Consider the following 15,713-nt stretch of genomic DNA (forward strand, 5'->3'; position numbering starts at 1 on the left):
CATAAAAATGTCCACAGCTTATATTCTGAGAGTGTAAATTCAGCTTTAGTCTAGTGTTCCTTATTGTTTTCCATAGCTGTCTGAAGGTGTCTAGCCAGAAGGGAACAGTAGGTGCTGGGATTTATGGCAGCTTTGGTTGGCTACAAAAACATGTTTAGATTCATCCTGGCTTTCAAATATTTTTGAGACAGGGCAAGCTGTGGGACACTGAGAGTACTGTGCTATAGGTGAGGTACCAAGATCTCTCCCTCCCTTCAGCCGCAGGACTCTCCCTAATAATGCTGGAAGTTAAAATGAATCATTTATGAGCATCAGTAGACACATGGGTGGGGCCTCTTTTAAAACTGGTATTTTGTTGATGCAACACGTGTGACAGCCTCTTAGTTCTGAATATAAGTGTTACTGAGAGGAAATTAGGTTGGTTCGCCGAGGAGCTCAGCCAGACCTTGCAGTGTGTCTTGCTGAGGAGCTGGTATCTCCACCAGTGCTGTGCTTCAGACACCAGTACATGTAGAAGAAAAAATGGAAGGTAAGTGTCTTGAAACTTTATTATCCTTTAAATCAGGATTAAAATCAGAAATAATTAAAGGATCACGTGTATAGACCTAGAAAATTGCACATATTTTTGTGTATGGCACCAAGTCTAGGGAGTACTTGTATGCTCTTTGTGGAACTAGTGAGAAAGGGGAAAAAAAACACTTTTGAAAAAAAATTATTATGAAGGAAAAAGAGAGCTATGAACAAGATTTGGTCAAACAACAGCCAATTCTGAGAACAGGAAATAGCATGCAAAAGAATACATTTTATTTCCAGCATAAAGTACAAAGTGCTAGGTTTCAGTATTCTCATGCTAGAAGCAATTATTTCCCAATGAATACCTGAAGTATTCTTTCCTGAATGAAGGCAAAATATGAATTGATAGAGAAAACCCCATGACTGGTATTTGTGTTTGGGTTTCTACCAGAGGCAGAAAACCAGTAAGAGATGTGAAACTGAATTTCCTTTCATATTTTTTTCTGAGCTGCCTTTGCTTAAGAAAGCGGTAATTAGCTCCTTTATGATCCAGTTGTGATACTTACATCTGATAAGCAAACTGTGGGCTGACTTTAGAGAACTTCCCTGGGAAAGGTAATATCTCAGCTCCCTGATGTTCCAGTTCAGCTGGATTACTGAGTGGATGAAGAGTAGCTGTCTTGGCTTATAAACACCTCCAAAGGCTGGGCAAGGATCAAGTTCTTTCAGTGTTCTCGACCGCAGGAATTTGCCATGTGTGCTATAAGCACTTTCGGTTTGACCAGAATACTTTGTGTTATGGTTGACAGCTAAGATATGAGATTTTCAGTTCAATTCTGTTGCTCTTTCTCATCAGCAGGTATGCTGTATTCATAAGCAATAATGATGAAATGCACTTCTGTATTTTTTTAGTTGTTGTTGATAGAGTATATATTTTTAACATGGGTAGCACCCAGCTCTGCATTTGTTGCTGATCTCTGTTGAAGATCTGAATGACCAATTCATTGCCAGATTTAAATAGATGAGAAATGAGATTATTTTTATTCAAGGAAAACAAATTAAAAAAAGCTGTGGGTTTTTTGGTTGGTTTTTTTTCCCTTCCCTACCTATTCCACCTCCCCCCCACCCTCCATTAATTTAAATTATTATTTAATTGAACATGTGGTTCTGGGAAACTGCACTGCCTTGTGTTAAAAGTGTCCTGGTCCCAAGGTCTTAGCTATGAGTCTCCCCTTATGTGGAGACACTCTTGCTTCTCAATGGGAAAAACTATTTTCCCTTAAATATCAACTCTGTATTCAACACAGTGCCCATGCAGTTAGAGATGTTGCATTGTAAATTTTTCTGTAGGCTTAGCAGGACCAAAATTAACCCTTTAAAATTATAATAAGATACAAGACTTTGCACATCAGTAAACTCAATTTCCAAAACTGCTGAGAATCTGTGACTCCCATCGTCTTCAATTAGAGTGAAGAACTTTTGAAAATAAAAAGTTGTATGCAAATAGTAAAGATGAATGTTGCCACCCATCCTTCTGGCACCAGTGTCATAATTACTTCTGTGAAATGACTGATATGCAGGCAGGTTGCCTGAGGGAGAATCAGCCAAGATTTTTGTCAAGCTAATCACAGGACCTGGGCCAGATTGTCAGCATTTTTAAATGTCACAATTTGTGAATATTTCCTTTTCCATTAAGTTCCTCAAAGATATCTGCAAACTTTTTATGACTTTGGGACTGCAGACTGAAACATTTGCATGCACATTTAACATTATTTAAAGTTTTGAGTAGATATTTATACATATCTATTTTTTTCATAAATCATTTAGAATGCATCTTAAGCTTTCAAATACCTACATATGTTATCAAGTTTTTTATTTATTCTATTTACTTTGTTATTTTATTTCTTTTATAAAACAAACCCAAACATCTCAAATGACAGCATGTGCAAAACATTTGCTGTCTAGCTGTTGCTGAAAAGTAACTGTAGACAGCGTGTTGTAATGTGTAGAGAGAATATTACAATGCAAAGTCAATTTTTCAAATAGAGAAACTAATATTGCCCCTTAACAATCATCAGGTACTTATAATACAAGTAGGCACAATACAAAAGAAGTGAAACTTGTAGCACAGCTTTAAAAATCAAAGGATTAGACAAGTTTCTATCTGCATGCTAAGAAAGTGGTGAACTTGTAAAGGGACTTTTATGGATGTATGTCTCTATTTCGGTCTTGCTGAATTTTGAACAATGTCTTGAATGAATTTGGAAAGATGAAATTTGTCTTTCATCATTGTCTCCTCTTTCACCTAATCTTATCCACAGCCAAAGACGGGAACTTAATTATCTGGGTTTTTTCCTTTGTGCTCCTTTCTCTGTCCTGCAGTCATTGAGCTGGGAGAAGTGGACTTGAACTGTCCCTCCAACTGTCAAATACATAATACCCATTTCTTCGGAACTGACAGACAGATAATAAGGAGAGGGCAAGCCTTCAGCTTTTATGCTCGTTTCCAAAACCGGGAATGGGATGACTCCGTGGACCAGGCTGTTTTCACCGTGGAGACAGGTAGTCACTCCCAAGCACTCAGCATCTTTCCTAGACCTTTGCTGGTTAATAAGATCTCCCATAGTCTTCAGAAGACTTCCTTCACAGTCTTCATACTCCCATAATCTACTAAATCATGTTCTATGTGAAGAGACTGCCTTACCCTAAATCAGGCAGTTCTTCTAATATGTAAAGTTTTCTCACTTTGCTACAGAAGTGACAAGAAAGTGAAAGAAATCCACCCTTGGGAGCTTCGCCTTGCAAATGATGCCTAAGCAAATTACTAGCCTTTTACATGTGCTTTGTTTAGTCTGATGGAAGTGGTTTTTATTTTCCTGAAAAGGCCTCAGACCCTGTGAATCAAATGAGACGAAATGCACCTTCCCAATGGGCAGATGTCTGGATCAAACCTGCTGGAGTGCTTCGTACAAAAATCATCAGCCAAAATGCATCAGTATCAGCGTGTTTCCTCCCTCCAGTGTCTGCATTGGCCGCTATATTCTCAATATGCAAATCACATCTTGTGGTCACACTTATCAGCGGTGTCTTGGAGATTTTTATGTCCTCTTTAACCCTTGGTGTGCAGGTAAGAGCTCTAGTGACTAAAAGATAGTTTTAAGAAAAATAGCTACTGATGAGCAAAAATGTTGAAGACGTTTATTATTTAGCTGGCAAGTAAAGGAGGTAGTCACAGAAATAATGAGAAACAAGGAGAAATTTAATTTTGTTATTTCTTATTTTTTCATCCAAGTTCAAGACTGTCTCAAGCCAATGTTTTGATTTGTTTTCTTAGTGGTAGTAGGTGTGAGGTATAATTTTTTCCCACAACTTTTACAGTGTCTTGACAGGAAAGAAAGCATTGGGAACTTTCCTCTGTTCATCAGGAAACACATTTTTACAGTGAGAGTGACTGAGCAGTGGCACAGGTTGCCCAGAGAGGTTGAGCAGTCTCTATCCTTGGATATATTCAAAAGCCATCTGGATGTGGCCTGGGAGACTGGCTGGAGGTTGGACCAGATCACCTCCCTTCAGAGGTCCCTTCCAACCTCATCCTTTTTGTGATTCTGTGAATACTGTGTTATTGCCACAAAATAGTACAGTACAAAGAGAAACTAAATTCTGTAGATCTGGCTCTGCTAGCAAGCAATTCTGGAGTCTGTTGGACCTTGCCAAAATCTTTACATGACAAATATTCACATTGTCTGTGCTGATTTGATCTAAATCAGATACACAATTCTGCGTGCTGAGTGTTTGACTCATAGAACTCCTTAGTGTGAAAATAAATTGCAAGCTCTTCCATTCATGTGTTCTGCAGCAGGGAGAGACTTAATAAAGATATTATCTAGCTATAAGCAGGAATGAACTGTCTGTGAGTACTTAAAGGGCCCACAAACTTCAACATGCTTAAAAGTATAAATCAAACATTGATAGGAAAGAGGGATCCAGTGAAGCAGAAGACAGAGAAGTGCTAGAAAAAGTACATCTTGTCTGAATGAAAGCTCTTTATCTTTTCCAGATGACCCTGTGTATATGGACAGTCAGGCCCACAGAGAAGAATATGTTCTGAATGAACATGGAATACTGTATGAAGGAGTTCACAAGCACATTACCTCTCGACCATGGCACTTTGGACAGGTACTTCTTGAAGACTTGTTCAGGAACAAATATCATCCATATACTGACAAATGAAGTGCTACCTGTTTTTTTCAGAAATGTATTCTCTATTTGTACTGTAAAGGTTTTTAGGATCAGTTCAGACTATGCATATACAAGCCAAAATGTCTCAGAATTTTACTGTAGCCCAAGTAACTAGAACAGAATTTTCTCTAGTAAGATGAGGGAAACTGCAGAATGTTCTGGGAACAGGTGAAACAAATATGGTCCTTCTGAAGGGAAATTATCCTATTGGTCAAACATAAGTGAAAATGACATGCTTTTGCCTTTGGTTTTCCTTCAAGCAGATAGACACCACCATGTAGACCATTAGAAGCTGTGCTTGATTTAAAAAAAGAAAAAAAAAAAAGAAAAAAAGGGCAGGAGAGGAGAGAGGACAGCTCATATAAGTGAAAAAGACTGCATTATTGACAAGAAAGGTATTTTATCAATGTCAGCATACCATGATGCCTATGTTATCCTCTTTTTCCTCAGTTTGAAGATGGGATCCTGGACATCTGCTTGAAGATCTTAGATATGGGTGCAAGTTACCATCATGGCTCTGATCGTGACCATTGCTGGCGCAATGACCCCGTGCATGTCAGCATGGTGGTGAATCACATGGTAAGACCTGTGGAGCTGTGAGGCCTCTGAATAGATCAGGTCACACTTCATTATATCATAGAAGGACACACTGCACTGTAATCTAACACAGTAGGGGAGCAGGGAAAACGCTTCCTGTGCCCAGATTCACAGGAAAAATGAACTTGTAACACTAATCTCCGATGGGTTTGAGACATGCTCCGAACGCGAAGACGTGGTTGGCTATTTGAAAAGATTGTTTTTCTTTTCTCTTTCTAGATAAGCAGCCATACCTCTAACAGTATCATGAAGATTCCAGAGAACAATGATTACCTGAAAGGAACAAAGCCATTTTCCTGGAATGGAAGTGTTCCTATTCTACAGCAGTGGTACAGTGGCAGATGCAGGCCGGTCAGATATGGCTACTGTGGATCTCTAGCTTCTGTAATGTGCACAGGTATGATATTTCATTCTGCCCTTACCTAGATTATGGAAAAAAGAACAGAAAACAAGGATCAAAAACCTCGGACCCTAAAAAAAACTTGAAAGAATTTTACTCATAAACATTTTACTAGAAAAGGAATTTAATATTTTTCTCATGCTCCTAATATAGTGTTTATTATCAACCTATAGCTTTTCTATACAGGCTGAAGAGCAAGAAAAGCAGTTCTGTCTTTTCTATGACCTTTATACTATGCAGTTATCAATACTGAAACTTTTATTAAAACACAGAGCAAGTACAGCATCATTGAATCATAGAATAATTGGGGTTGGAAGGGACCTTTAAAGGTCATCTAGTCCAAACCCATTGTGGAGCCAAAATTTATGCTTTGGGTGATGTTTGAAGGATGAGAAAAAACACTAAGTTATGAACAGGAAGATGACCTCTAGCAATGTCTCCTCCAAAACCCAAATGCATCAGGCTATATTCTCCTTTCAAAGCAAAAGATGAGATAATAGTGCACTAAACCTCTACAGACAGAAGATCTAAGTTCCAACTTTATACAATTTATTTACTGAACCTGCTTCTACATTGAAGACAGGTAAATTGAAGTCTGGTAGATGAATCTATATGTACCACACTGTTTATTTAAAAACAAAATATTGTTTTATTAATGCAGAATCAGTTTAATAATTTTTGAACTTAAAACAGATCTGGTTGTATGGTTATTTTTTGTTCTTATTTTAAAAACATATTATTGGAAGAGTAACAAGCCATACCTGTCTCCCAGGCTTTTTTTTTCAAATTGCTTTTCAAGATCTAAAAAGAAATTTTGAAGACAGAATCACTGCATCCCAAATATTGCTTCCTAGCCATCTTGTTTCTATAATTGCAAATTAGAATATAAGATAATTATTTATAAAATAAGTGAAGGATTTACCTGATTAATTTTGATTTGTAATGACCCATTCTTTTTTTTTTTTTTTACAGTGATGAGGTGCTTGGGAATTCCAAGCCGTGTTGTCACAAACTTCTGTTTTCCGTGCTCAGTTGAGAATCCCCTTGGTATCAATGAAATTTTTGACTCTACTGGTAAAAACCTGTGTGGCAAAGACAAGCTATGGTAAATAAGAAAAAATAGAAAGCTTTTTTAGCCTTTAAAATAATTAAATTATAGAAAGTGTTATAAATTTAGCAGAGCAGTGTCCTTTGGTATATCTCTTTCTTTAGTGGGGTAATGCTCTTCAGTTTCCTGATAACACATTTCAAAACTATGAAATTACTCAAGAGGCAGTCTGGCCTATGTGGATTTTCAAAATGAAAAAAGCAAAACCTCTTGTAAGAATCCATGCTTCCTGCTTATCCTTCTCAGCTGAAAAAAATAAGGCTATCAGACTTAGTAGCTGTGAACATGTAAAGTAGATCATGAAATTCTAGGGAAAATTTATCTCTAATTTGGACCATTATCTTCAGTCATAATGACTTTGTTGATAACTATGTTGTCCTCCTGACGTTCCTTGTAATGGATTGCTTCATTCTTTCAAACCTTTCCATTCATACTAAACTTAAACAAAAGAACTGTGCTGGCATGTTATCAACTAAAAGAAGCATGTTTTTGCAATCAGGTCTGTGGGGTTCTGGAACAAATTTTCAGTCTGAGTGATATAAAGCAAACAAAACCATTCCTGTCACAAACATCATTAACAGTCTTAAGACAGTCAAGATCTTCAGCTGATTAAAAAATTATCTCTGATGTGGTTTTCCTCTGTCATAAGGCATTAAACTTGGTAATCCAGGAGACATCTTTAATTGTATATTCCTTCATCCTACAGGCGATACCACTGCTGGACTGAATCCTGGATGGCTCGCAGAGACATAAATCAGTGCTGTGGTGATTGGCAGTGTCTGGATCCAACACCCCTGGAGACAGGCAGAGGTAACTCTTTACTATAATGGTAATCATTTTCCTCAGATTACATTCTGAGTTTCCCTATTACTCAGGTCACAAAGTGTTCTAACATTTTTGTTCTCTGGTTTAGGTTCATCTTGCAGTGGGCCTACATGGGTTCGAAGCATCAGGGAAGGGGAACTCGACTTGGATTATGATGGTCATCATATGTTTTCTCGAGTAAATTCAAACTATGTTGGCTGGCTTTCCCAAAACAATGCCAAAAGAACAAAATTTTTCTGTGACACATGGCCATGTGGACAACGTCTAATCACCAAGAGTGTTGGCAGTGAGCAGTTTGAAGATATCACTGGAGCTTACAAGTATGAACTAGGTATGATGAAAACATATTAAATGGGTTAGAGGAAATTTTAAAGGCTAATCATATAAAAGTATCAAAGTAATCTCTCCTGTGTTACAATGCACAGAACAATCTGGAATTGTCTTTTATTTTTGAGAAAGAGGCAGATGCTTTTCTCTTCAAAAATTTTGATTTTTAAACTTCTAAATATATTTAGATGATTCAAACAAAGCACATACTAATTAGATCAGGCTAGGCTAGGCTAGGATGGAATGTTTCAGCTGGAAGGACCTAAAATGACCATCTCATCAAACTGCTTCACACGTCAGGACTGACTGAAAGTCGAAACACACTATTAAATACCTCTTTTTAAGGCACTGACAACCATGGCACATCAGCCACCTCTCTAGGAAGCCTGTTCTAGTGTTTGACCAGCTTCACAATAAAGAAATAGTTTCTAATATCTAGTCTAAACTTCCCCTAGCACAGCTTTGAACCCTTCCCATGCCCCCTGTCACTGGACACTAGGAAATAGAGCTCAGCACCTCCCCTTCCACTTCCTCTGCTCAGGAAGCTGCAAAGATCAATGAGGTCACTGCTCTCAGCCTCCTTTCCTCCAAACTAGATAAAGCCAAAGCCCTCAGCTGCTCCTCACAGGACATGCCTTCCAGCCCTTTGAATAACACTGTTAGTATGTATATGTTTTGGTCTCATCTGTACAGTAGTTTACAATAATAGCAGAATTGAGATAAACTAAAAAATCCCCACAAATTCTTCTAAACCTAGGATTAAAACCTTACTTGTTGCTTCTTGTACCAGGTCTGTCAGGAAATATGGCTACTTACTAAATTCATGTATTATTAGCACATTCTGCTGTTCTTACTTCAGGCCATGGATTACTGATTTTCATATTCCAATAGAAGGGAGGAGTTCAACAAGCAAAACTGCATAAAGGATGAACCGTATATCACAGCTGATTGTACATTTGCAAGCTCTGTGGGTTTTTTTGGTTTATTTTTGGTTGGTTGGTTGGAAAACAATTGATAGTTTCTTTGTTTTAATGGTGTGTTTTGTCTTTTGAGGGAACTGGTAGCATCTCATATTCACCCTTATCCTTATAAAGAGTTACATTTTGAGTTTTGTACTGACTATATATTTTGAGATTTGCGTGACCATTTTTAAATTTAACTACTTAAAAGTAAAATAAGGTTTTTAATTTTTTTTTTCCCCTGAGATCTTTATTTTCTGCTGTGCATTCAGACTGCTGTATCTCATATTTCATTATCTAGTGCATTTGTTCTGCAGCAACCTGCTACTTTAGGTTCCAGGAAGGAGAAGCAATAAATTTAATTTTCTTTATTATTTGGGTAGAATAATAATAGGGTTCCTGTGCCTCCAGCAGATTCATTATCATGTATCTTCTTCAACAGGTTCTGTGAAAAACAAAGAAGCCTATTACCGGGCTTACAGGAGAATTCACCCAGGGTATTGCAATGCTTCCAACTGTCATATTGACAGAGAGTTATCATCTCTGAAAAACCCATTCCTGAGTGACTCTGGAATTAACATGAGGTTAAAGATGGCTAACTGCCCAATGTATGGTGAAGATGTCCAACTGCATTGGCTGCTTGAAAATTTGCGTAATGAGAACAAAACCCTGAAGTTTAATTTGTGTGCACAAATTATAACCTACAGTGGTTGCCCAATGGATCAGTTTTGGAAAGACAGTGTGAATGTCACACTAGGTCCAAGAGAAGGTAAGAGGGTGTAATTGTCTAATACCCTGTTCTTTTGTGGAGATAGTTGGATTTTAGGATTTGTGGAGACTTCCTAACAGTGATGGGAAGTAAAATGTGTTCAGTATTAAATATTGTTAGCTGAATTCCCTTTAGGATGATCACTCAAAAATCAATACCAGTGTGTCAGTGTGTTAATACTACATATGTAGTAACACGTAAATTGTAGTCTTTCCCTAATTTCTCAAGGTTTAAAGATTCTTATGATAGTTTAAAAAATTGTTTCCATCAAAATTTCAATTCTGGACTCTATACTCAATACAAAGATAAAGCTGCAATTGTCTATCAGAAAAGCAATGTTTTCTTTGGTTAGAAGATATTAGCCAGTGTAAAAGACTTATTTAGAGCACCTACACATACCATATGCTGGGAAGTGCAAATGTGTAGCAGAACATAAACACCACTTTCCATGGCTGAAATACTTTTCTGGAAGAACCAAGATCTCTTTAATTAAACCACATCATTATAAAACAAAACTTCATGCTGAGATTAAAATTCTATTTTACCAGGCTTTAATTTGCCTATATTTGAATTATTGCTATAAGAATTGTACTGGAATTAAAGTTTCCTAATTTTGTAATTTATTATTTTTATAATAATAATCATCATCATTATCATTGACATAATACTAAACAACTAATCTCCTTGAATATGCACCAATACATGAATTGAAAACTGTGAAACTGATTACTGAAGATAGCAATGTATCACCCTAAGCCAGGAAAAATCCTGTGTGTTTTCAAAGATGCTGTGATAACTTAATATCTCATTAAGCAATTGTAAGTGTCAGTTAATCTTTAGGAGAACGCAAAGTGGGAATATTAATCAAAAATTCAGAAAAATAATCAAATAAATTTGTTTTACAGTGAAGAAAATTCCTCTATGTATATCGTATAATCAATATGGACCTTATCTCTGTGATCACAACATTATGAAAGTAGTTGCTGTCTCAGACCCAGAGTGTGGAGATGTTCTGATGGTGAGCAGAGATATTGTGGTCAACAGACCACCTGTTATTGTAAAGGTAAGGAACTTTAATTATGAGATTTGTGACCTAAGGAACAGATTTGAACAGATCTTATTGGCCACTTCCTAAGTACAGTGCCAATAAACTTGAAATACTTTACATTTTTCTTTTATCTTACTGCCTTTTTTTTAATGTAAGAAAGATTAGTGTGATTTTGAAAGTAAAACAGTTGACTTAGTAATGTATAAATATCATAGAAGTAAGTCTGAAAGAAATTTGTATGAATAATAATTTTAAATTTTTTTTCCTTGCATTTATTTACCTCATTTTGTAAGGATGAAAAACATAAAATATGTTTGTTTCTTTTTTAATTAGTTTCTGAGCCAACCCAGACTGAAAGTGCCATGTACTGCAGAGATCTCCTTCTGTAATCCTCTCCAGGAAGATATGAAGAACTGTGTAATGACATTAGAAGGTTGTGGTTTATTCAAAGAGCCAATGACCATTGAGTAAGTTCATCAGTTCTTTAAATGGGGATAATACTGGGGGTTGACTAAGGTGTGCAAGATCAGAACAGGTTTTGAGAGAGACAGTAGTTCTGATATTTTTTGCATTTAACTCATGAACAGGACTTTTTGCCTCTTATTACTTCCAGACTCCATTAAAAGCCTCATTCCTCTTGAAACTGATGATCATTTAAAGCTGGCAAGATATGCTGCTGCTTCATTTTTCTCAAGAATTAGTTTAAGTGGATGCATCAAATGTCTAGCTGCACTCTTGTCTTTATGAGAAGTACTAGCTGGGTTCCCATCCCTTACAATCCTATTGAGTTTATAATAAAATTTCTCTAAATATTCATGAACCAGCACTAACCACATAGAGGATCAATTAGAGAATGACAGTGAGAAATAGCGATATGCATTCTAAACTCATAACACGTTAATCACAGGAAACTGGAAACTTCCAGGATGCTGTAACATTCTAGGAAAAGCAGCTGTTCATTAACATGCATTGCCTCTCTTCATGACAAGGAGAACTGACAAAAGTATGACTAGTTTTGAGGGGAAGAAATTAGGAATTGTTCTCACTGAATAATAATGAACTGGATTCCACAAAGCTGCCCTATCGAACTGCTGGAAATGGTAAGCAATAAATACACCTTTGAGGCAGAAGGGTGCTACATTTTTTAAGAAGTACCACAAATTATTTTCCAATTCCAATTACAGAATTGACTATGGGAAGCTTCCAAACCTTCTCTTGGGACAGAGGTTTTTACCATGCCTTGCAGAACAGAGAATATGTTTTTTTGGGAGAAGACAAGGATAACAAATTTGTCATAACAGTTTGTCTCTAAAATGTGTCATAGCAAATCAAAGTCAATTTTGTGAGGTCATCTCGTAGTGCTTAGGTCTCTAAGCTACCCAGGAATTTCCCAGAATTAGGATTCTAATTCTTTTCCTTCTCTTGCTCCAGTTTGGGAACGCTGGCATCCAACCAGCAGGCACGGACCATCGTGGAGTTCACACCTTACAGGCTTGGCAGCCACCGGCTCCTGGCCAACCTTGGGTGCCACAAGTTTGCATACTGCAAGGGATGTGCCAAGGCTGAAGTGTGTGGCTCTGCAGGCCAGAACGGTGTCCTCCCAGTGTCTGTCAGCCAGAATGGGTCACTCCCCGTGTGTGAGAACGGCTCCGTCCCCATGAACGGCTCCGGGCCTGTCCCTGTGGCAGACCCTGCGTTCAACTCCATGTGTGAATACATCTGTATCCCGGTGTGCAACCCCAACTGCAGTGCAGGGGGGCAGCCTGTCTACGACTTTGTGTACCTCCCTGCGGGCCATCCCCTGTGCAACTCCATCTGCAGCCAAGGCTTCAATCCAAGCATCAATCCCGGTTTTGAGATGGGATGCGATCCTGGCTTCCGTGTCATATGTGAGACTGTACCTCCTGCTACATGTGCTCCAATGCCTGCATCCATGTACGGCTCCATGCCAGCCCCAGCATCCAACCCCATTTGCACCGCTATGCCTCATGTTGTGTACGAGACAGGCCCTGCTCCCGCACACCCGTCTGGCGGTGGAGGGGGGCCGATGTCCTATTCTGTCTCTGTGCCCGCGAATAATGCCGTGAGTGCCTTGCTGACCCACTTCATGGCCGGCCCCAGTCCCAATGGGACAGCCCAGGCAGTCCCTATGTCTGCTCCGCCATCCTACTCCATGTGCTCTCCTGTAGTCCATACCATCGGCAATCCCATGCAGCCTCCCACTCCCCTTTCGGTGCCTGGCGCCTCCATCTCCCATGTTGTCTGTGGCTCGGCACCCTCTCCCACCACCCAGCCTCCATGTGGCGCAGTGGCCACCATGTCCTCCCAGCCGCTGAACGCTGCGGTAGCTCACGGCATGTGCTCTCCAGCGGCTTCCCCAGCGCCCCGCGCTGCCGACCGCAGCGGCACCCCGACAGTGCTGCAGGTGGGCAGCGCCTCGGCGTCCCACTCGCTGTGCTCCCCGGCCCCCCGTCCCGTGGGACCGCCGGCATCCCACTCGCTGTGCTCTCCAGCCCCCCGCCCTGTAGGGCCCCCGGCAGCCCACTCGCTGTGCTCGCCCAGCTCCACCTCGCTGGTGGCCATGGGGTCCCGCCCTGCCAGCTCGCCCGCCGCTCAGCCCTTGGACTCGTCGGCTGCCGCCTGCCTGCCGTGCTCCCCGTCCCCGCGGCCCCTGGCAGGTGCCACAGCCCGCTCCCTCTGTGCCCCCACCTCCCGCTCCTTCTCCCAGCTCGTGGGGACCTCTGGCTCTCGCTCGCTGTGTGGCTCCCAGTGGAGTCCCTCCTATGACACCACCACTCGCTTTGGCTCCCAGTCCACATGGGCTCCCACCTCCCGATCCTTGTGGAGTCCCGAGGGGCGCTCGGGCTACTCCTCGACCCGTGCCACCTACGGCACACTGACACGTCCTCCGTACAGCTCCTTGAACCGCTCCTCCTACAACTTGTCCCGCTCTGGCTATAGCACCCTGCCCCGCTCCACCTCTCCCTCTCCCTATGCCACCCTGACCCGCTCCGGGTCGTGTCCCTCTGGCAGCAGCCTGACCCTGGCAGGGTCCCGCAGGCCCTGGAGTCCCGGCAGGAGCACTCTCACCTATTTCAAACGCAGATACCTGTAACGGAGAGTGACCTGGGAAAACCCAAAGCCAGTGAAATAAAGCCTGTATGCAGACGCTTTTCAAGAGGTTAGAAATAGGGTGATGAAGAGCAGCGTGCTGCTCCTGAACATTTATCTACGGATTTGAGATGTGCCAGAAAGCAGGCTGCGAGCCAACTGCTGAGGGATGCATTCGATGTAATACTTGTATGTCTTGAGATACGGTACGGTGGAAGTGACAAATGAATGTGCTCCCCGCGGAGCAGCCGTGACAATAGTTGCACGGTGCAGGTAATCAGACTTACTTGCTCAGTCAAGCTGTTTTATAAATGATGTGCTTTCACTCTCTCTTCTCTTGATTTCTTGCAATGCACATTTCTCAGATCTCCCTGGGCTACAGCACTCGTAGCAAATCTCTCTCCCTGCGTGAAATGTGCTGTCCTTGGGATGCTGCAGAGGTGACAGCAGACGTGCCTTATGTGTCACCTAACAGACATTGGGCCCCTGAACCCCAGCATTGCTGTGGCTCAGGTCAGTTCTGTGTGCACTCTGTTTCCCTAGGTGTGAAGTACTGAAAACTGTGGAGGTTGCAGAGCAACTAAATCATTACAAATTAGCTTGAAGAGTTGATCTGCTTTTTTTTTTTTTATCCTTTTTTTTTTCTTTGTTTAATAATAAATTTAGTTTTACTACTCTTGATGTATTACAGTCTCAGTCTCAGGAATCCAAAGGTCAGATTAGGAAGTCTGCAGAACTCGATGAATAATTAATACAGTTGATTGGCTTTCACAACTGACTGTTTTTCATATAGCACATTCCAAAGATGTTCTCATATACCTTGTATGCATTTAGGTTCTGGGGAAAAGCTCTAATTTCACAGCTGTGCCTTTTTGATTCAGTATAGCTAGGAGACTTCTGTCACTAGACCTGAACTTAGAGAAGGAAGTATGATGTTATCCTTTTTTTCCAACACCCAGCCCTCCCAGCTGAAATGTTAAGAAGGTGAATGGAATGTTCTGTGCCCTCTTTGGATGATTGTTTCTGTTCCAATGCTAACCTTCTCCAGCTGTTTTAGGAGTCAAAATCATACACTGTCATAACAAAACGATCCCTGAATTTTGGTTTTACTGACAACACCTTCCATCCTTCCATTATTTTCCTCTAGTAGTCCATTAATTTTAGTAGCAAGTGTTAGTAGGGTTTCGTGGTGAGGTAAGTTTGCTGGTGCTGCAGAATCTTCAGCCATGTAGCAATAGAATTTCAGTAGTATTGCTGTAGTTCACGCCCCTATGTGATGAGATTGAGTAACCTTCTGAGGATTTTGAAAAAGTGTGGTGTCAGATGGTAGCTATGAACATGCCAACACTATCAAGTGCATAGTAATTCTGAGTACGGTAGAAGAAAAATTTGCCTGGATATCATAGTAGAATGATCATAACTCAGTGACTTGGTTTTTTTTACATAGTTTCAATAGTTTGTGTTAGATAATGTGCTGAGAATTTCTTTGCTGACTGACAATAAAAATAGAAATTTAAAAACCACTTATTCTATTGTTTTGGTCTCTTATTTTTTGGGTAGTACTTCTTAAAAAGTGAGGACTAAATCTCTCCAACCGAACTGGTTTGTGAAATCTTCCCTCCATTCGACTTTCATTAAATTTACTACTCTTTTCCTCAAGGTCTTAAAACAAGGATTCAGAAAAAGGTCTGAAATCAGGGGAAATCCACAGATTTCCTGTTTTACCTGAAATATTCAGTTTGATATTAGAGAAAAAATGAAGCCATCCTCTTTTCTCTGAATAAACCTTTTCCCACTTGTTGCACGAGTTTTTCCTT

General features: G+C 40.2%; 1 protein-coding gene across 1 annotated transcript; it reads left to right on the top strand.

Moving 5' to 3' along the window:
• The first annotated feature begins 207 nt into the window (after positions 1-207).
• LOC146441813 (protein-glutamine gamma-glutamyltransferase 5-like) lies at positions 208-15,423 on the top strand. The gene is made up of 13 exons (XM_085052463.1): positions 208-529; positions 2,896-3,075; positions 3,398-3,640; positions 4,571-4,689; positions 5,203-5,331; positions 5,569-5,746; positions 6,722-6,854; positions 7,564-7,667; positions 7,771-8,013; positions 9,411-9,737; positions 10,643-10,800; positions 11,119-11,252; positions 12,217-15,423. The coding sequence occupies exons 1-13, from the start codon at positions 523-525 to the stop codon at positions 13,898-13,900; spliced, it is 3,639 nt and encodes a 1,212-aa protein (XP_084908589.1). The 5' UTR covers positions 208-522; the 3' UTR covers positions 13,901-15,423.
• The last annotated feature ends 290 nt before the right edge of the window (positions 15,424-15,713 follow it).

Source organism: Lichenostomus cassidix, chromosome 2 (assembly GCF_008360975.1).
Source record: "Lichenostomus cassidix isolate B80296 chromosome 2, HeHo_3.0, whole genome shotgun sequence".
Taxonomy (NCBI): domain Eukaryota; kingdom Metazoa; phylum Chordata; class Aves; order Passeriformes; family Meliphagidae; genus Lichenostomus; species Lichenostomus cassidix.

What these genes read in the sequence shown, in the direction of transcription:
- LOC146441813 (XM_085052463.1), top strand. An exon ending in TGTTTTCACCGTGGAGACAG is followed by an intron (nt 3,076 to 3,397) that starts GTAGTCACTCCC and finishes TTTCCTGAAAAG; the next exon opens with GCCTCAGACCCTGTGAATCA. An exon ending in GACCATGGCACTTTGGACAG is followed by an intron (nt 4,690 to 5,202) that starts GTACTTCTTGAA and finishes CTTTTTCCTCAG; the next exon opens with TTTGAAGATGGGATCCTGGA.